This window comes from Peromyscus leucopus, chromosome 1 (genome assembly GCF_004664715.2).
Source record: "Peromyscus leucopus breed LL Stock chromosome 1, UCI_PerLeu_2.1, whole genome shotgun sequence".
Classification (NCBI taxonomy): domain Eukaryota; kingdom Metazoa; phylum Chordata; class Mammalia; order Rodentia; family Cricetidae; genus Peromyscus; species Peromyscus leucopus.
Genome location: NC_051063.1, coordinates 53254021 through 53275866, shown reverse-complemented (window position 1 = coordinate 53275866; position 21846 = coordinate 53254021). Strand labels below are relative to the sequence as shown.

Here is a 21846-nt window from a genome sequence, read left to right as displayed (position 1 = left end):
GAAAGTTTGAGAGATCTTTAAAACTCTATTTGGGAAATTAATATTTTTAATTAAGAATCTGTTGTTCAAGCTGGGCGGTGGTGGCGCACCCCTTTAATCCCAGCACTCAGGAGGCAGAGGCAGGCAGATCTCTGTGAGTTCAAGGCCAGCCTGGGCTACCAAGTGAGTTCCAGGAAAGGCGCAAAGCTACGCAGAGAAACCCTGTCTCGAAAGAAAAAAAAAAAAAAGAATCTGTTGTTCTGTTTATCTGGGCTATGACTAACAAGAGACAAAAACAACTAAAGTGAAATTTTTGCTTTGCTGGGACAATTGATAATGGTCATCCAGGCAGAAGAATCAGCCGTGATTAAGAAGAGACCAGCATTATTAAAGCAAATTCTTCTGGGAAGTGTTTCCTCAGGGTCAGTGTAGAGAAGATGTGTTCCAGATGGGACCAAGGCTGTATCAGCTGAACTTAGTAATATGTAAGAGTTTCCTAGGTGGTACTGTTTTGAAGGCATGAAGGAGTCATGGAGAGTAGTTAAGAGTTGGCACAGTGAATGTGTGGGCTCTGTTGAAGTAGTGGTCCCAGGTATGAAGTGGTCACAGACAGAAGCTCACGCTTGGCACCGTCTGTCAGGGTCCAAGCCCCCACAGAGAGCTCAAAAGATGCTTTTGGAGAAGGTACAGCATAGTTGCAGCGGAGATGACAGCATTTTGGAGATGCCAGTACCATGGAATGAACACACTCAGGATGGTAGCCACTGTGGAGCACAGCCATCCTGAGCCTAGGAGACAAGCTGCATGTGCTGCAGCTGGCAGAGCCAGGGAAGTAGAATTGCCAAGGCCCTATGGAGCCCAGAGGATCTTGAGTGGGTCCCAGATGTCAAGCACTGAATTTTTCACACTGTTGAATTTGGAATTTTGCTTTGATTTGAATGTAATTGTCCTGGTTCTTACTTAATTCTTGAAGTAAAAAAGTATGTACTTTATTTTTGATTTTACAGGAGCCCACAGTTGAGAGACTTTGAATATTTTTTACAGGAGCCCACAGTTGAGAGACGTTGGATATTTTATTTTTATTTATTATTTATTTTATTTTTTCGAGACAAGGTTTCTCTGTGTAGCCCTGTGTAGAAGTAACAGTCCTATTAAATAAGAAACACAGAGCCAATGTAAAAATAAAAGCCAAAGAGGTCAGAGCTAAGAGCCTTACCCTTCCTGCTTCAGTGATCTTCTTCAGCCAAGAGAGACCTACTTCCTGTGTGTTTGTCTTTATATAGACTTTCTGTTCTGCCTTCTCATTTATTGTAAACCCAACCACATGACTGCCTCATCATTGCCTGTCTGTACAGACCTCCAGGTCTTCTATGGTATTGAGATTAAAGGCGTGTGTCTCCAATGCTGGCTGTATCCTTGACCACACAGAGATCTACCTAGCTCTGCCTACCAAGTATTGGGATTAAAGGCGTGCACCACGAACGCCCAGCTCTGCTATGGCTTACTATTAGCTCTGACCTCCAAGCAACTTTATTTATTAACATACAAATAAAGTCACATTTCAGTACAAATAAAGTATCACCATAGCCCTGGCTGTCCTAGAACTCGCTCCGTAGACCAGGCTGGCCTTGAACTCAGAGATCTGCCTACCTCTGCCTCCTGAGTGCTGGGATAAAAGGTGTGCACCACCACTGCCTGGCAACTTCGGATATTTTAAAGATACTGAAATTTTAAAGTGAATTTTTAAAGACTGTGGGACTTTTTAAGAGTTGGAATGTTTTATATTGTGATATTAATGTAAACATGACATCTTAGGGACAAATGAGAAAGGAAAAGTTATAGTTAATAGTGATATGTTTGTGGATCAAGTTGATAAGTGGCCAGTTGGATTTTGTCAACTTGACACAAACTTAGCCATATCTGGGAAGAGGAAATCTTAATTGAGAAAACGCCTCCATAAGATTTCCTAGAGGTAGCCAGGTGGTGGCGGTGGTACATACCTTTAATCCCAGCACTCGGGAGGCAGAGGCAGACGGATGGATCTCTGTGAATTCGATAGCAGATGCCTTTTTGTTTTGTTTTGTTTTGTTTTTTTGTTTTTTGAGACAGGGTTTCTCTGTGTAGCTTTGCGCCTTTCCTGGAACTCACTCTGTAGACCAGGCTGGCCTCGAACTCACAGGGATCCCTGTGAATTTGAGGCCAGCCTGGTCTAGTTCCAGAACAACCAGGGCTACTAAGTGGAAACCCTGTCTTGGGAAAAAACAAAAACAAACAAAACAACAACAAAAAAAAAAAAAAAAAAAACCCACAAAATTTCCTAGAGGCAAATCTGTAGGGTCTTTTCTTGATTAATATTAATAAGAGAGGGCTCAGCCCACTGTGGGCAATGCTACCCCAGGGCATGTTGTCCTGAACAAGCCACCAGGAGCAAGCCAGTAAGGAACATTCATTCATGGCCTCTGTCTGCTTCAGTTCCTGTGTCCAGAATCCTGCCCTGATTCTCTCAATGATGGAGTGTGACCTGAGAATTGAAAGATGAAATAAACCCTTTCCTCTCCAATTTGCTCTTGGTCATGGTGTTTTATCACAGCAATAGAAACCTTAACTAGGACAAATGTTAGTGGTAAATTATTGAATCAGGCAGGTGGTGGTGGCGCATGCCTTTAATCCCAGCATTTGGGTGGTGGAACCAGGCGGATATCTGTGAGTGCAAGGCCAGCCTGGTATACAGAGTGAGATCTAGGACAGGCACCAAAACTACAACAGTCTGAAAAAAAATTATTGAATCAATGTTAAATTTCTTGAACTTGATAACTATACTTAGATTAAATGAAAATATCTTTGTTATGAAACATAGTATCAAGGGATATATGATTTATTTCTCAAATAATTTAGAAAATTAACTTCATATATACATGTGTAGTGAGAAAGAAAACAATAAAATTAACTAGCAAAAGGGCATATAGGAGACCTCAATATTAATTTTACAGCTTTTTTGTACATTTGAAATTACTGGCTAGACATAGTGGCACAAGCCTGTCAATCCAACATTGGGAAGAATGAGGCAGGAGGACTGCTATGAGTTTGAGGCAAACCTGAGCTATAGAGGAAGTTCCAAAGGCTACAAAGCAAAACCCTGTCTCAGTAAACAAAACAAAAAGTATTTCAAAACCAGATTCCCAAAACTACATATTACTATCAGATGGTCTAATAAATGGGGGGAAATAGCCGCTGGTGTGGGAACAAGCCAACTTTCTCTTTACCTTTGGTTTTTGGAGAAAAATTCTCCTGGCAAAAATTTCCTTTATCTTCTTCAGTCCATACACACACACACACACACACACACACACACACACACACACACACACACACACACACACACACACAGAGTCCTGTTTTATGTTATGACTTGAGCCTGCAGTCCAGGACCCTGGGATCTCCTATTGCTACAGACATAACAATTCCACTAAAGAAGGCACTATTCACTTTCTTCCCTAGGAACCTAGAGAACAAAAATGAATCTTTTAAAACTCTGAAATAAGACTGATTAAGATGCTAATCTTGTGCTCACCTGGGAGGATTAATGAACCTTATTTGGATTCTGACAACAGAAGTCTATTCTCCCCCAACTCCCTGCATATTTTTTCCCTACAGTCTTCTGTCCAGGTGAGCTGAATCAAGGATTTCTCTTTCTGGGCAGAGGAAAATAGGATCCAAGTCATCAGGCCTGCTCATAAAATGTGTTTATCAAAGCTGGGTGGTGGTGGCACACACCTTTAATCCCAGCACTAAAGAGGCAGAGGTAGGTGGATCTCTCTGAGTTCGAGGCCAGCCTGGTCTACAGAGTGAGTTCCAGGACAGCCAGGGCTGTTACACAGAGAAATTCTGTCTCAATAAAAATGTGTTTACCTAAAGTGAGTATTAACAATGAACCATGAATGTAGATTCACATTAGTGAGAAAGAAAAGAGAAGAGAAAGAACTACCATTTAAATTCAGAATACAATAAACTACCCAGCAAATGTCAGGTTATTACCAAGGTTTTTAGGGTAAAATCCTGGATTGGTAGCCCCAACAAACTAGCCACCATCCCCAATATACCACCTAAATAAACAAATCAAAGTGAAAAGAAAAGAGATTTATTTAAAATAGCCACATTTGGGAAAGGAACAAATAAAGCAATCCAGTGACCCCTAAGTCAGTCTTTGGGGGTACGGACAGGGAGGTTTAGATTTAAACAGGGTTTGGAGGTTTAAATGGATAATGTCCCCCATATACTCAGCCATCTGAATTTGGTCCCTATTATGTGATGCTGTTTGGGGATGTTTAGGAGCTGCAGCCAAGCGGGAGGAAGTAAGGCACTGGAGGCATTTGGAGAGTTCAATGCCTCACCCTAATATTAGTTCCTCCCTGCTATATGCTTCCAGCTGGTGATGTGACCTTTAGCTCCCTGCTCCTGCTGCCATGCAGGCTACTTGCTACTACACCTTTGGATCCATAAGCAAAACTAAACTCTTCTAAAGCTGCTTTGGTCATGGTATCTTATCACAGCAAAAGAAAAGTGACTAATACAGAGGGCAAGGGTTATGCATAATTAAGCAGTCCTGGTCATGGTATGGTACCACCCAACACTGGCCCTTCATTGTCTTAGCTCTGGTCTGTTCTACAAGGTGATGGTCTGATAAACTTTCACAACCACGTACAATTTCTTCCTGGGAGGCAAGTTCCTCCTCTGGCTGGCAATAAGACTTCAGCCTTTACCTTCCCCTAGCATGGAACTCCTGGGAAATTTGGGTCTGTTTTAGCAATTTTAAGAAAGGGACATACTAGCCGGCGGTAGTGGCGCACGCCTTTAATCCCAGCACTCGGGAAGCAGAACCAGGTGGATCTCTCTGAGTTTGAGGCCAGCCTGGGCTACCAAGTGAGTTCCAGGAAAGGCGCAAAGCTACACAGAGAAACCCTCTCTCAAAACACCAAAAAAAAAAAAAAAAAAAAAAAAAAAAAAAAAAAGAAAGAAAGAAAGAAAAGAAAGGGACATACTCAACAACCCCTCCCCCTCCATTCTGCTCTCTTTTCCTCCCTCTCCCCATCCCATACTCTCTACCCCAAACCCCTTGCTGGGGATTGAACCCAGGACATTACACATGCTAGGAGAACACTCTATAACTGAGCTACATCCCCAGCCCACAATATCTTCTCCCTTCTAAGGGCAGTTACAATGCCACAGGTCTTTTTGTGAAATACATTGATTCTCCCACATCCATTCTTGCTCTTTTTTTTTTTGTTTTTTTGTTTTTTTGTTTTTTTGTTTGTTTGTTTTTCGAGACAGGGTTTCTCTGTGTAGCTTTGCGCCTTTCCTGGGACTCACTTGGAAGTCCAGGCTGGCCTCGAACTCACAGAGATCCACCTGGCTCTGCCTCCCGAGTGCTGGGATTAAAGGCGTGCGCCACCATCGCCCGGCATCCATTCTTGCTCTTTTAGAAAGATATTAATCATAGTTTAACTGCTTTGCTACTTCACTATGTCTTGGAGCACTTGACAGTTCTAGGAATACTTTTCCTAAGGAAGGTATGCAGCATTCTCCCTCAGATCTCAAGGCTACTTCTGGGTGTTTTCTCTCTGGGATGTAAAAGAAAAATGTGTGATGAGATGAATTACTGCTTATGGTAATCAATAATCCTACCCAACATGATAAGGGTTTTGGTGCTTCTATTCTCACATGAGATCCTGGCTAAAAAAAATACTAAAATACCACGTTTGGTTTTTTTGGTTTGTTTTGGCTTGGTTCTTGGTTTTTCAAAACAGGGTTCTGTGGTGGTATTGTGTTCCCCAAAATATTGTGTACCTTAATAAATTTATCTGGGGTCAGAGAACAGAAAAGCCACTAGTTAGGCAGTGATAGCACACGCCTTTAATCCTAGGGAGTGATGGTAGAAAGCAGAAAGGTATATAAGGCGTGAGGACCAGAAACTAGAAGCATTTGGCTGGTTAAGCATGGGTTGGTTAAGCTTCAGGCTTTCGAGCAGCAGTTCAGCTGAGACCCATTCTGGATGAGGACTCAGAGGCCCCCAGTCTGAGGAGACAAGACCAGCTGAGGATCCGGCGAGGTGAGATAGCTGTGGCTTGTTCTGTCTCTCTGACCTTCCAGTATTCACCCCAATAACTGGCCTCGGGTTTGATTTTATCAATAAGAACTTTTAAGATTCCTGCTACAGGGTTCCTCTGTATAACCCTGGAACCACATGTTCGTTTTTTAGCCAGAACTATTAGGCCTTAGGCTGAACAAAGGGAATTTCCTCACTCTTTTAGCACCTCCACTAAATAGCTCTTAAAAATCTTTGATGTGTGCCCTAAACTTGAAATTTCAGAAGCCCAAGGCTTCAGCGACTCAAATGCAAAGCTAAATTGTATTGGGAAAGCTACCGGCTGTGAATGTTAGCCTCTAATGCAGTGATAGCCAGTTCAGACTGACCAATCAAAGTCCATATAAATGGACTAACTAATAAGACCTAAAACACCTACTGTCCCAAAGCAGCTAACGAAGGTTCCATACAACTACTCCTTCCTGTGGTCACTGCTGGGCAGTCAGGGCTAAGAAAGGGAGGGAGGCTGGATTGAACAGCACCATAGCATCCCACGACCACTGCTGTTTACAAAACACCACTGTTCTCCTGACCATCCTAGATCTTCTTTCTGCAAATCAGAGTTTACAATTTCCTGAGGTTCCATGTGGAAGTTGGACAGACTTCAAAACCCAGTGTCCTGTTGTCCACAGACCCCAGAGCTTCTCAAGTCACCAGCTCACCAGACCATAAGCTTTATGAGAACAATAACTTTGCCAGTGCCTTTGAAAAGTAGACCTCTACTAGCTAGTTCAGTTTCTGACACACAGTCAGTACTCAAGAAATATGTATTGACCAGACACACAAAAACACAAACTTCTGCTGAGAGTTCCTGAAGATGACATTCTGTAGTTTATAACACAAATGATTCTTTTCTTGACTCACTAAAAGACTAAAAAGAAACAAACAAAAAAAAAGCATGTCAAATACAGTATGTCTAACTTCCAGTTTACCATTTAAAAAAGGAATAAAGTGCAAAGTACCACGTGACTCATCAATCATAGTTACATCCACAACCCTTCATTTTCACGTTCTCTAGGGCTGTAATGATTTAAATGGGCTCAAATTAATCCCTGCCTGGCAAAAACTGAGTAATCCAGAAACTAAATAGAACTATTTTATTGCAAGTAAATTGATAGAGATGAAATTCAGATTTAATACCCTCCTGGTTCCCAAACTTTAAGGGGCTCTGGTACCTCACAAAAAAATAGGAAGAAAATAAGAAAGTCTGGGAGCGAAGTTCAGTGGCAAGCGCTTGTCTAGCATGTCCAAGGCCTTGGTTCTATCCCAGCAGGAAGAAATGAAGGAAATAAACAAATAGTGGGAGGGGCATTCTGGCAACACTTTCTTGGATTCCTTGCTCAAGAAATAACACTGCAAATCCAAAACAGTGCTGGAATAAGGGTGAATCAAACTTTCTCTACCAGGCTTCCAAACTTTTTTTGATTACTATCAACAAAAAGACAACTTAGACTATAACCCATCTTTCTTTTTCTGTGCACAAGTGTGTGTGTGTGTGTGTGTGTGTGTGTGTGTGTGTATGTACATGTGGGAGGGTGCACATGTATGGAGGTCAGAAGTTGACACTGGGGATCAATTTCCTGGATCTCTCCTTTATTTTTGAGACAAGGTTTTTTACTAAACCTGAAGCTCTCCAACGGGCTAAACTGTTTGCCCATCACACCCCAAGAGTCCTGTCCCCACCTCCCCAGATCTGGGATCACAGAGCCATGCCACTGTGCCGGGCTCTTTACCTGGGCCTGAGGAGCCATGCTCAGATGCTCAGACTTACATGGCAAGCACTTTACCAAATGAGTACTCCTTAGTCTCATAACACATGCTCTCAATGAAACAAATAATATTTGTGCTTTTAATAACACGTGATACACCAATAGCTTCTACTTTATCTCCCCATGAGCATGATGTGCTCAAAGGAGTCATGTCAAAAGAAAAAGTAACCAGTTTAAAGATGGTTTCATTGGTCAAACAATTTAAACACTAGTAATGACTGATTAATTGTAAACAGTGACTAATTAAATATTTGTAAGTCAAATAAGGCAAAAACCAAATTTGACATCAATAATGGTCATTATTAATATGCACTTCCTGCTCTGAATACTTATTAAAAAGTGTTTAACCATGCTTTTCTAGGGGAAATTGATTTATTCTCCAGTACAGAGGAGGGCAGTTGTTCATAGAGAATGTCAACTAGTAAATGCAGAAAGAATGATAGAATTAAAGAATCCTAATTCTCTGACACATAGTGAAATGATTGGTGCAGGTACTCTTCAGTGATGCTCAGTAGGAAACAATGTCAGAGAAAGGGATGTTGAGATCGTCACTTCGTGGATTACTTACTAATTGCAAAGAGAAAATGAACAGATCTTATAATGAAGAGATATAGCAGGAACACCAGAGCAAATAAAAAACAGTAACAGCAGAACAAGCCCACACACTGGTACATGCCTATAGCCTTGCATTTGGAAGAGGCAGGATTAGGAATTCAAGGTCAGCCTGGCGGTGGTGACACAAGCCTTTAATCCCAGCACTGGGGAGGGAGAGTTTGAGGCCAACCTGGTCTACAGAGTGAGATCTAGGACAGATACCAAAAACTACACAGAGAAACCCCGTCTTGAAAAAACAACAAAAAGGAATTCAAGATCATTCTCAGTTACATAGCAAGGTGGAAGCTAGCCTGAGCTACATAAATCCCTGTTTCAAACAAAAACAATAGCAAAACAGATAACCTTACACAGTGTGTCTCCTGTGGTGATATATGAAATATATATGCAAACTATGAAAATACTCAGGCAGACAATCTAGCACTCCAGGGGCTGAAGCAGGAGGATTTCAGTGCGATCCTGACCTGCCTAAGCTACAGGGAGGCCCTGTCTCAAAAAGACTTGCCAAAAATGTTTAACCTGAAATAAGCCTTTAGCTCTCACTTCTAGTATATAGTACTATATGGGATAGGAGAACAAGTTAAATAACTCAGGTAAACCTGGAATGTAGGCTATTCTGTAGACAAATGGTTCACTCTGTACACAAAGTCCATGTCAGGGGCTGGAGAGATGGGCCAGTGGTTAAAAGAACTTCCTGCTCTCACAGAGGACGTGGGTTCAGGTCCCAGAACTCATGTGGAAGCTCACAACCAACTTTAACTCCAGTCCTGGGGGATCCAGTGCCCTCATCTGGCCTCTGTGGGCATCACGAATCTCACACACACACACACACACACACACACACACACACACACACACACACACACCACATAGATATCACCCATACATATAAAATAAATCATTTTTTTAATTTTGAAAAAATAAAAACTGAGAGAGGACACACACACACCATGGTACCCACACCTATACAATACACACAACCACACTAAATGAATATAATTTTTAAAAACTTAATAAAATAAAACATAATAATTAGAAGGTGAGCTGGCAGTAGGTAAAGAATACTTGCTGCAAAAACTAACAACCAGAGTTTGGTCCCCGGAACCCAGGTACAGGTGAAAAGAAAACTGACTCCACAAAGGTGTCTTCTGACATCTACATCCACACAAAATAATAACAAAAGTAATCAATTAATTAAAATTGGGTTAGAGATAAGATGCCACACACCCCACTAATATGACATCATTAATTCACTAATGGGAAGCATTCTGAAAATATCACTCTAGCTCTCAGGAAGAGTCATGACATCATCTCAGTTCCTGTTTTGTTAAGTCAGTTTGATGTCAGTTTTCTTTTTTTTTTCTTTCTTTCTTTTTTTCCTTTATAAGATTTATTTTTGCCACAGTCAATAAGACAAAAAGACAGCAAACAGATTGGAAAAGATCTTCACCAACCCCACATCTGACAGAGGATTGATCTCCACAATATATAAAGAACTCAAAAAACTAGACATCAAAGTACTGAACAGTCCAGTTAAAAAATGGGCTAAAGAGCTAAATAGAGAATTCACAAAACAAGAACTACAAATGGCTGAAAGACATTTAAAGAAATGCTCAACATCCTTAATCATCAGAGAAATGCAAATCAAAACGACTCTGAGATACCACCTTACACCTGTTAGAATGGCTACGATCAAAAACACCAATGACAACCAATGTTGGAGAGGATGTGGAGCAAAGTGAACACTCCTCCACTGTTGATGGGAATGTAAACTTGTACAACCACTGTGGAAATCAGTATGGCGGTTTCTCAGAAAATTAGAATCGATCTACCTCAAGACCCAGCCATCCCACTCTTGGGCATATACCCAAGGAATGCTGATTCATACCATAAAGATACATGCTCAGCTATGTTCATGGCAGCACTATTTGTAATAGCCAGAACCTGGAAACAACCTAGATGCCCATCAACGGAAGAATGGATGAAAAAAATGTGGTACATATACACAATGGAGTACTACTCAGCAGAGAAAAACAATGAAAGCATGAAATTTGCAGGCAAATGGATGGAACTAGAAAAAATCATCCTGAAGTGAGGTAACCCAAACCCAGAAAGACAGTTATGGTATGTACTCACTCATAGGTGAATTCTAGATATAAAATAAAGAACAATCAGACCACAACCCATAGAACCATAGAGGCTATATATATAGCATGGAGGTCCCTAGGACGACTGTGGCATATAATAAATTTCAGTTTTACTCAATTATTGAAAAAAAATAGCCAAATGAATGGAAACACATGAACTATGAACCAAAGGCTGAGGGGCCCCCAGCTGGATCAGGCCCTCTGAATAGGTGAGACAGCTGATTGGCTTGATCAGTTTGGGAGGCAACTAGGCAGTGGGACCAAGTCCTGTGCTCATTGCATGAGTTGGCTGTTTGAAACCTGGAACTTATGCAGGGACACTTGGCTCAGTCTGGGAGGAAGGGACTTGACCTCCCTGGACTGAGTCTACCAGGTTGTTCGCCAGTCCTCAGGGGAGGACTTGTCCTTGGAGGAGGTGGGAATGGAGAGTAGGCTGGGGGTAAGGGAGGGGTGGGAGGGGGAGAATAGGGGAACCCATGGCTGATATGTAGAACTGAATGGTATTGTAAAATAAATATATATATATATATATATATATATATATATTTTTTTTTTTTAAAAAAAAAAAAAGAAGAGCATTTTAACACATCTGAAATTAAAAAAAAAAAAAAAAAAGATTTATTTTTGCTCCAGGTGTGGTGGCGCACGCCTTTAATCCCAGCACTTGGAGGCAGAAGTAGGCGGATCTCTGTGAGTTTGAGACCAGTCTGTTTCTACAGAGTTCCAGATAAGCCAGGGCTACACAGAGAAATCTTGTCTCGAAGAAAAAAAACAAAAAAGATTTATTTTTTTTATGTGTATGTATTATTTGTCTGCATGCATATATATGTGCACTACGTGCATGCCTGGTACCATGGATCCCCAGAACTGGAGTTACAGTAGACAATTGTGAGCTGCCATTTGGGTGTTGGGAATTGAACTCTAGAGGAGCAGCCAGTACTCCTAACCACTGAGCCATTTCTCCGGCCCCAGGTGCCTGTTGTGGGACATTTGTACAGTGTGAAGATATATTACTGTGACTGGTTTAATAAAGAGCTGAATGGTCAATAGCTAGGCAGGAGGTATAGGTGGGATTTCCAGGGAGAGAAAGGTAGAGAAGGAGGAGTCGAGGAGCAGGAAAAGCCAGGAGACACAGAGAGGAAATAAGAGGTACAAGATGGAAGAGAGGTAATGTGACATGATAAAATGTAGATTAATATAAATGGGTTAATTTATTTTAGTTATAATTTAGTTATAAATATATATTTAGTTAAAATATTTAGTTTAGGGCTAGAGAGATGGCTCAGCAGTTAAGAGCATTGGCTGTTCTTCCAGAGGTCCTGAGTTCAATTCCCAGCAACCACGTGGTGGCTCACAACCATCTGTAAGGAGATCTGGTACCCTCTTCTGGCCTGCAAGGATACATGCAGACATTACACTGTATAATAAATAAATAAATCTTTAAAAAAAAAAAAAGACAAAAGCTGAAAAAATAAAATAAAAAATAAGTAAATTTAAAAAAAATTAGTTTATTTATAAGAGTTAGTTAGGAACAAGCCTAAGCTATAGGTCAAGCTTTCATAATAAGAAGTCTCCATGTCTTTATTTGAGAGCTTGCTGGCAAGACAGAAAAAGACTCGTTACAGGTGCCAGTTTTCTTAAATCTGTTGTTTACTCAAAGAAAATGAAACTTCATATGAAATGAGGTTTTTTTTTCAGGCTTTTTTTTCCCTGACAATTAATTATTTTACTTAAAAACAAAAATAACTAATAGAAAAACCTTACCAAAATCAGGGAGATCTTATTTGTTCCTATTTTTAAGGACTTTTCCCAATCCAAGGCCAATTCTAGATAACACTAAAATCCTTTTGACTCTTTATCTCTGTAATCAATGTCCCCATTCACCCTTCCCCTCCTGTTCTTAAGCTGCTTTCTGGGATACAGGATATGAGGAAGCAGCTGCATGGGTGACTACAGAAAGGTCTTCCTCCTACACGACATCTGGCCCTGCCTTTCCACCAAATCCAATGCCAATTTATTGCCCTCTGATGTACAATTACTCTATTAAGCTACTTCCAAAATACCCACAGTTCACACTGGGCCAGAAACTTGAGGCAATAATGTGAATTATTCCACAATCTGACAAGTAATTGCTCAATAAGCGTGGAACAAGGAAAGGCCAGTTGTGTTCTGTGCACATGTGGCAGCCCTTCATGATTTGGCCTACAGTGGTGGCAGTGTTAACACAAGGCTGGGGTTCCAGAAGAGATGAGCAGTGAGAAGCCAGCCAGCAGGCATCCAGGAGCTCTTGTCCATCTAGGTCCATGGAAAGGTTACACAACAAACAGAACCGGGTAATAGCTGTCTGTTGACTTCCTGAGGCAAAACTGAAAACAAGGTAGTCAGTAGCTCCCCACCTACCACAAGCTTCTAAGATGATCTGAGCTGAAGGGCTCTAATTTGTATATTGCTATATATATAAAACTCTTCTAATGGCTATCAGGAGAAAAAAAAGGACTCATTCTCTCCATAAACATACCCTATAGTATACTATTTCAGAAACTGAAGTGGTCAGTTAAGGACCTATGAACATGAGGCAGGTAGAGAGGGGGAGGGCTAAAAACAAGCTCTTCACTACCTTTCCTCCTTAAAACTACATACTGACTGGATTTCAAACATTCGGCTTTCTCTGAGATCCTCTTGGCATTGCCCTGAGTTTGAGTGGGTGTGGAAGAAAGTGAATCTGCCTGCCTCCTTGTTAACAACAAAGGAGCAGTTGGCTTTCCCTCTTTTCACTCAACTGATTGCTGACACAGCAAGTTGGGCATATACCCAGGGAGACAGATCAGGCCTCAAGACATAGAAGGGCTAAAGAGGACACAGGCAATGAAAGCAGCCCCGGGACTCTGACACCTGACACAGACAGACAGACCATCCTGCTATAATGCTACCAACTATGCTACAAAGTACTCAGGTGCCCTTGCCTCTGTTTTTGAGAACTAAGATATTAACAATGCATTATTATTATTGTTGTTGTCGTAATTACTATTATTACTATTTACAAACCTCTTTATGATAGAGGAAAGCATGCATTCCTACCAGTCAGACTTGATTCTGACTGCTATGTGTGTCAAGAGCTGTACCCACAAGAAGCAAGACTATATAGAGCTCTCTTCTCTCCCCTCCCCTTCTCCCTGTGAGACAGGGTCTCATTATGAATCCATCCTTTCCTGGGACTCACTGTACAGACTAGGCTGGCCTCAAACTCATGATCCACCTGCTTCAGCCTCCTCTGTTAGAGCAGGCATATCCAGCTCTCTCTTCTCAGGAGTTTTACCCGTTCTCACCCTCGCTCGCCCTTGTGTGTCCATGAGTCTGCTGCTGTAGTGCACAGGCACACGGAGGCCTAAAGTCACTAGCGGTGTCATCTATTGTCCTTTGCCTCTTTTGTTGTTGTTGTTGTTGTTGTTGTTTTTAGATAGGGTTTCACTGTGTTCTGTAGCCCTGGCTGTCCTGGAGCTCACTCTGTAGGCCTCGAACTCACAGAGATCCACCTGCCTCTACCTCCCAAGTGCTGGGATTAAAGGCGTGCGCCACCACAGCCTGGCTACAGCCACCTTATTTTTGAGACAGAGTCTCATATCCTTTTTTAACAAGGTCTCATTTTGTTATCTAATCATGCTCTGAACTGCTGAGCTTCAGCAATCCTGCCTCTACCTCCCAAACAGCTGGAACTATAGGCATTATGCCCAGATAGCAAGTCACAGTCTAACATGTTCATCAGTTTTATGTTATGTGTGTGTATATATATATATAAATATATATGGTCTTATGTTCTATTACAAACCAAGAAAGTAAAAATGGGGTATAGGAAGTACATACATTTGCCCAACTTTACCCTTCCAATATTCGGCCTTTTATATAAATTTGTCTGCCAAACTTGGTTCTTTAATTTCTTCTAAAGAAAAACAAAGTAGTTTTCTGTTATACCTTGGACAATGCAAAAGTTCAATTCTAGCCATGCCTTTAATCTCAGCACTCAGAAGACAAAAGTAGGCAGACATCTATGAGTTCCAAGCTAGCCTGGTCTACATAGTGAATTCCATCAACCAGGGCTACATAGTAAGACCCTACCTTAAAACAAAACAAAACAAAAAGTTCACTTCAGTCCCAAGTGAAACAAAGTCAATGCCTCACTTATCACTCTTCATATGCTGGTTAATGATATATGACTTATTTTGCTATTCCCCAAACTACAGACACCTGAAGAAAAAAATGAGTCTAGACATGCAATCAACATAGGAAATAAATCAAGCAACTTTTCGTATAATGTAGTCAATCTTTTTCCTGACAATTACTCCTAAAATCTCTTTTCCCTATAGCTCTCTCCTCTTCCAAATGAAACCTGAGGTAGAGCATTCTTGAACTGTTTTTTTTTTTTTTTTTTTTTTTTTTTCTACCTAGGCAGCTATTTCTAAGATGCCTAGGCCAGACAGGTGTTAAGTCATAGTTCCTCCCCGGTTGGCATCCAGACTCTGTTTAAATGTTCTCTGAAACCTCTGGAGGGTAGATGTACTCAAACCTCCTAGCTCAGAGTCTGAATTCAAAAAGCTTGAGACAGACTGTACCCTACAGGTGTGTTTGTCCAAGATAAACTATATTTAAATAAACTCCTAACACATTCACTTTCTCCAGGCACCTGCTTCTCCCTCTTAAATTCAAGTATGTTAGTTCCTGCTATCCCAGTTAGCTCAGTAAAGAAATATCCTATCCCCCAAGAAGTATTCTATGCAATCCACTGATGCCTCTGGAAACATCTAAGTTTTGGCCATAATAGCTTTACATGAGGAAGCCAAATTGAAAAACACAATTTTTGTTCATTCTCCTTGACTTGTTACTCAAAGAAACAAGAAAAGATGACAGCAGGCTGGACACAAGACTAGCCTGTGCTAAATAGTAATACCAAGTCTAAGGGGAGAGGGGAGGAGGGAAAGGTGCAGCAAACCATTCTCCTTCCCGTTGTCCTTCCCATGCCTGGTAAGTAGGGAGCACATGGACTAGAACAGAGGCCACAGGAGCTCACAGTGGTCAGAGCCATTGGTCTAACACCAACAGCTACGAGAACACATTTGGTCTCACTCTTTTGCACTCTCTATTATTATAGACTCAATGCCTAAGTGCCTAAGGAAAATGCCTGGCTCATAACAGATATTCAGGAAATACTAGCAAGAAGCAACCCAATAACTCAGGGAAAAAAAAGAATCTAAATCTCAGAGAATGAATAAGAAAAGGTTCAGAAAACTAGAATAATTCCATGGTATTTATACTGGCCTCCCTAGTCTGATAACCTGATAATCAAAACAGCACATAAGTCCTAAAAAGACCTGGAACTAACTCCAAGCACGCGCGCGCGCACACACACACACACACACACACACACACACACACACACACACACGCTCATGTGCACACACACACACACACACACACACACACACACACACACACACAGGGGTGGGAGTGAGAATGCACACACAAAACCTAAAAAAAAAGTCTTCCTCAAGCCTGGCCCTGAAGACTATAATGCCATTAAGAGATGGTCCCGGGGTTGGGGATTTAGCTCAGTGGTAGAATGCTTGCCTTGCAAGCACAAGGCCCTGGGTTCGGTCCTCAGCTCCGGTAAAAAAAAAAAAAAAAGAGAGAGAGAGAGATGGTCCCAGATGGGCACAGTAGCAAACACTTATAATCCCATCTCTTGGGAGGTAGAGGTAAGAGAATTCCAATTCTGAAGCCAGTCTGAGCTATAGAGTAAGACTTTGTCAAAGTAAACAAGTAAATAAAATAAAAACAAGGCTGGAGCCGGGCAGTGGTGGTGCACGCCTTTAGTCCCAGCACTCGGGAGGCAGAGGCAGGTGGATCTCTGTGAGTTCAAGGCCAGCCTGGGCTACAGAGTGAGTTCCAGGAAAGGCGCAAACCTACACAGAGAAAACCTGTGGGGGGGGGGGGGGGAGGCTGGGATGTAGCTCAGTGGTAGAGTACTTGCCTAACATGTACAAGGATATGAATACAATCCCCAGGATCCCCACCCAAAAAAAAAAAAATTCTATAAGAAATTTTTATATAGTTTTAGAATATTTCTTTCTGCTGTAAATCCAAGATTTTTCTAGCAAAGAATCCCTTTGTACAAATATATGTGCACACACATGAAAACATATATATATATATGGAGGATGTGCTTAAAGATCAAGGACTTGCAAAGGCTTATCTAGTATGGCAAAAAATTAACCAAAGACGACAGACCTGTCAGTTAGACATATTCTTCTCAACAGTCATCTTTTTTCAGACCTAAACCAAGAGCACTATCAGGAACCCTGACATCTGACCTTCCTTTTTATGCTCCCATTGCATGCCACAGATGTTACCACAGGTCTAGCCATGAGGTTGAACATAACTCTAGTGTTTTGCCAGAGCCCCATAAGATCACTAGATGGGTGAAAGAAACTGTATCATTGGAATCTAAAGCTACGGCAGGGTTTGGGCAGCTACAAAGGACACTCGGGGACAGAAGGACCACTACCCACTCCACAGTGGCTCTTTTGCCCCTAAGTCCAGGATACCCCCAGCCCTGCAGGCAGCACAGAGTTAACTACCCACCCGTTCTGAGAAGCACAAAGGTACATCACTGCAACATGTCTAACATTTACATTGCCTCTCTCTGCTCATTAAACAGGTTTTGGTTAAATAATGAACAAACTGTATTACAGACTCCGATGAGAATTCCAAAATTATAAATCAACTGGGAAAGCCCAAAGGAGCAGACAGACAGGGAGGGGGAGAAGGATAATATTGACTAATATAAAGGGCGCAGCTTGACAGTGGATATTCCTGCCACACCTGAGCAAACACACTCTGTGGGGGAGGGGAAAGAGAGCAAGAGAGGGGAGATGGGACAAGACAGCCTGAAATTTGCATCCGGAAAAGATTAAAAGGGATTCTTTGGGGATAGAGAAAATACATAATATATATTACTATAAATGCAAAACTGTACTAAAAGCTAACTCAAATGTCAAAGATTACAGCTTGAATAAATTTAAATATAAAAGCCATGTGCTTCCTTGAGTTAATGAGAGAGACATAAAAGGACAAAGTGGCCAAGAGGCTGCCTTATGCTGCCTTTGCTGGGCAATGGGTCCAAAGTTCAGCCATGACTACACCCAAAGGCTTCCCTCCAGAGTTCTGGGCCCTAAGAAATGGGAATTCATTCATTCTGTAGCTTACATGTGATTTTTCTTTTTTCTTTCTTTCTTTCTTTCTTTTTTTTTTTTTTTTTTTGCTTTTCGAGACAGGGTTTTGCTGTGCGGCTTTGGAGCCTGTTCTGGAACTTGTTCTGTAGACCAGACTGGCCTCAAACTCACAGAGATCTGCCTGCCTCTGCTTCCTGAGTGCTAGGATTAAAGGCATGAGCCCAGTCACATTTGATTTTTTTTGATTTTTTTTTTTTTAATGAACTTTAAAACTATGGGACACCCATAGTCCCAGCTACGCAGGAGATTAACAAATGCATTACTTGAGTACAGAAACTCAAAGCAAGCCTGGGCAGCACAACAAACCCTGACTTAACCTTAAAGAAAAACACTTTTTGGGGTTGGGGATTTAGCTCAGTGGTAGAGCGTTTGCCTAGCAAGCACAAGGTCCTGGGTTCGATCCTCAGCTCCAAAAAAATAAAAAATAAAATAAAATAAATAAAAAGAAAAACACCTTTTGAGCTACAATTCACATACCATAAAATTTATCCTTGTAAAGTATACAACTCAGTAGTTTCTAATATACTTTCAAAGTTGTACAACCATAAAACATTTTGTTCACTCCAAAAGAAACTCCTCACAGAAACCACACATCTGCTCTAACTACTTCAGAAGAACCCAGAAAGGACCTAAGAGCCTTAGTGACTGAGGGGGACAATCAAATCCCCCTCACCGACACTTTTCTCATCAAAGTAACAATATATAAATTCTGTACTGGGAAAGCAGGATTGGTAGCAGATGCCTGTAATGTTGGCACTTAAGGAGTTACATGTTAGTACCGGGAGAACTCATGTTAACCACTGCCCACTGATTTTTCTAACTAGTTCTTTTTGGTTTATTTGGTTGTTTGCCACTAGGGGTTGAACCCAGGGACTTGGGAATTTGAGGCAAGTGCATCACCATCGAGCTGTATCCCTGACCCATTTGTATTCTTTTGTTTTGAGATAGGGTCTCACTAAATTGCCCAGGCTGGCCTTGAACTCACTCTATAGCCTAGACAAGTCTTAAACTTTCAATCCTCCTGCCTCAGGCTCCTATATTGAGACTGCAGGTCTGTACTATGTCTAGGTTGTTTACTTGCTTGCTTGCTTCTTTAAGACAGGACCTCACTTTATAGCCCAGACTTTCCTGGAAGTCAGTATATACAAAAAGTACCTTATATGGTTAATGTAAGGACAATAAGGAAGAACATCTCAATACCTATGTGTTGGTGTTATTTACTATGTGGCTCAGGTTTGCTCAAAATCATCACACTCCATCTGTCTCATCCTGAGTGCTTGGGTTACAGGTGTAAGCCACCAGGTTTGGTTTATAAACTAAAAATTTAAAGCCTTCTCAATTAAATGAGATTTGTTCCTTTATAGATAACTTCAGTCCATGTTTGGGAAAATAACCATGTTCTCCAAACTTTCTCCTGTGTTTCTCATAAAATGAAGAATTTCTTTCATTTATTGTTTGTTTAATTTGTTGAAGTCTAAGTATTGTTCAATTATGGGCTGAGATATACCACTACCTAAAAGCATTCCAAGACTTTAGAATCAACACAGGAACACAGTTCTGAGGCATTCCCTTTTAGTCTATACTGCCTTAAAAAAAAAAAAAAAAAAAAAAAAAAAAAAAAAAACACAAGGGGAAAATAAAAACAATAAATAACAAAAACCACATAAGTATTGACTCCCATTATCCTCTTCTCCCCACCACACACTAAAAAGCACTTGGTATACACAGTCCCTCTAAGTAAATGTACCAAAGCAATGTACAACATGGGAAAGAACATGAAAGCAGGTGTCAGAGCCTAAAATGTACTCGATTCCACCTCTGAGAATTAGCTAAATCATTTTAGGTGTATTGTTTGTTTTCACCTTTCTGTTTTGTCATTTGAAATAGGATCTCATATAGCTCACTGGCCTAAAAATGGTATATAGCTAAAGGATAATATTGAATTTCTGAACCTCTTGGCTCCTCCTCCCAAGACCTGAGATTACAGACAAGGTGCATGTCACCACACCCAGTTTTATGGGGGGTTAGGGATTGAATCTAAGGCTTATTCATGGGAGATAACCACTCTGCAAACTGAGCTATATCACCAGGCCTTCAGTAAATCCCTTTAGACTCTCTGGACTTCACTTTTTTTCATAAAAAGGGGACAGTATGCATGCCTCTTTCACGTATTTCTATAAAAGTTAACAAGGATAATAAATATGGAAGTGGCTTAGAAAATTCTAAATGTAATACATAAAGTTAATTTGATTAGGAAAATAAAAGGACAAAGGACTCTGAGGACATAGAAATACTGCAAGCAGTGAAATAGAGACTAGCAAGCTTTATTTATCCATGAGCCAAATCTGACTTGCACACTTCTTAAAAAAGAAAATATGTACTTCTCCTGTACATCTTACCTATGACTAGTGAGCTCCATGGACAGAGCTGAGCATCCACAGAGCTGCATACAGCCTATAAAGCCTCAGGTGTTTACTATATGATCTTTTGTTTTCATTTATTTGCCCTCTATGATCCTTTACATGAAAACTGTCTATCCCTGTCTATCCATGCAAATCAAATACTTGCATTTCTTACTAGGCCAAGTAATTCTGTCTACACGTGGAGCCTTACCTGTTACGTGTTTCCTACGAGTAGAGCCTGTTTAAGAATTCCACCTAAATGTGGAGCCTTACCTGTTACGCTGTTTAAGACCTCCTTAAGATGACTGAAACTGTGCAGCAGAGGATCCCGTTCTTCATCCTGGAGAATCATAGGTCAAGAAAAAAAAAAAAAAAACTATTCCAAAATAGGAAAGAGAAAATGAAAGATCAAAACTTTTCCTCTAAATCTAACCAGAAAATTGAGTATGTTTTTCTTCTGAGGAAAAAAAAAGAAACTCAGTCATGGATCTTCACTCTGCTATTTCAGACACTGTGAGCTTACCTAAAATAGGTTCCTCAAAGCTAATCTATAACCCAGTTTCTTTTATTCTTTCTCAGATTTTTTACTCCCTTTTCTTTATTCTGTGTGCATGTGCAGGCCATGTTCCACAGATTAGGGTGAGAGGACAATTTGTGGACTCAGTTCTCTTCCTCCACCATGTGATCCTAGGGATCACTCTCTAGTCATCAGGGTTGGGGACAGGTACCTGCCCACTGAGCCATCTTTCTGGCCTCAACCCTGTTTCTCCTGTGAATCACAGCCCATATGGAAGTCACACAACTGAATATGGGGGAAGTTTGGCAACAGTAAAATGTTCCTGAATACAGACAATAAGCATGCCTGAAACACATCAGCTCAGATTTCAAACTGGTATGTTTTATGAGCTACATTACTTTTGCTGTACATACAAAGTTTTCTGCTCTTCTAGAAACATAATGTAAGTTTAGTTATGGGAAAAAAAATTTAAAAAATTTTTTACTGTCATTCCTCAGCATGTAAGTATCAAATTAGTATGTCTTTGTATTATATTATGTTAAAATGTTTGGTTTTAAAAATTGCTGCTTATAGCCAGGCGGTGGTGGCGCACGCCTTTAATCCCAGCACTCGGGAGGCAGAGCCAGGCGGATCTCTGTGAGTTCAAGGCCAGCTCCAGGAAAGGCGCAAAGCTACGCAGAGAAACCCTGTCTCGAAAAACCAAAAAAAAAAAAAAATTGCTGCTTATGTTACTGACAAGGTCCTTTAAAAAAATTATTAAATGAATCTTGGCTTATGACTACAAAAGAGAAAAACCGATTACAAAAGAATTTCTAACAATTTCTAACAGTTATGCAAAACAGCTTTGTCAGAATTAAAAATTATAAAATCAGTTTCGCAGTGGTGGCTCATGCCTTTAATCCCAGCACTCAGAAGTCAGAGGCAGGTGGATCTCTGTTAGCTCAAGGTCAGCCTGGTCTACAGAAAGAGTTCTAGGACAGCCAAGGCTCCACAGA

General features: G+C 40.9%; 1 protein-coding gene and 1 non-coding gene across 2 annotated transcripts in view; one reads left to right on the top strand and one right to left on the bottom strand.

Moving 5' to 3' along the window:
- LOC114708153 (Golgi-specific brefeldin A-resistance guanine nucleotide exchange factor 1-like) overlaps window positions 1-21846 on the bottom strand; it is a 139241-nt gene that overhangs the window by 98710 nt on the left and 18685 nt on the right. The window contains 1 exon segment of the mRNA XM_037202355.1: window positions 20608-20674. Coding sequence (XP_037058250.1) covers window positions 20608-20674 — 67 coding nt within the window.
- Trnaa-agc lies at window positions 18267-18347 on the top strand. Its single transcript has one exon. It is a non-coding gene; the product is annotated as a tRNA-Ala (tRNA).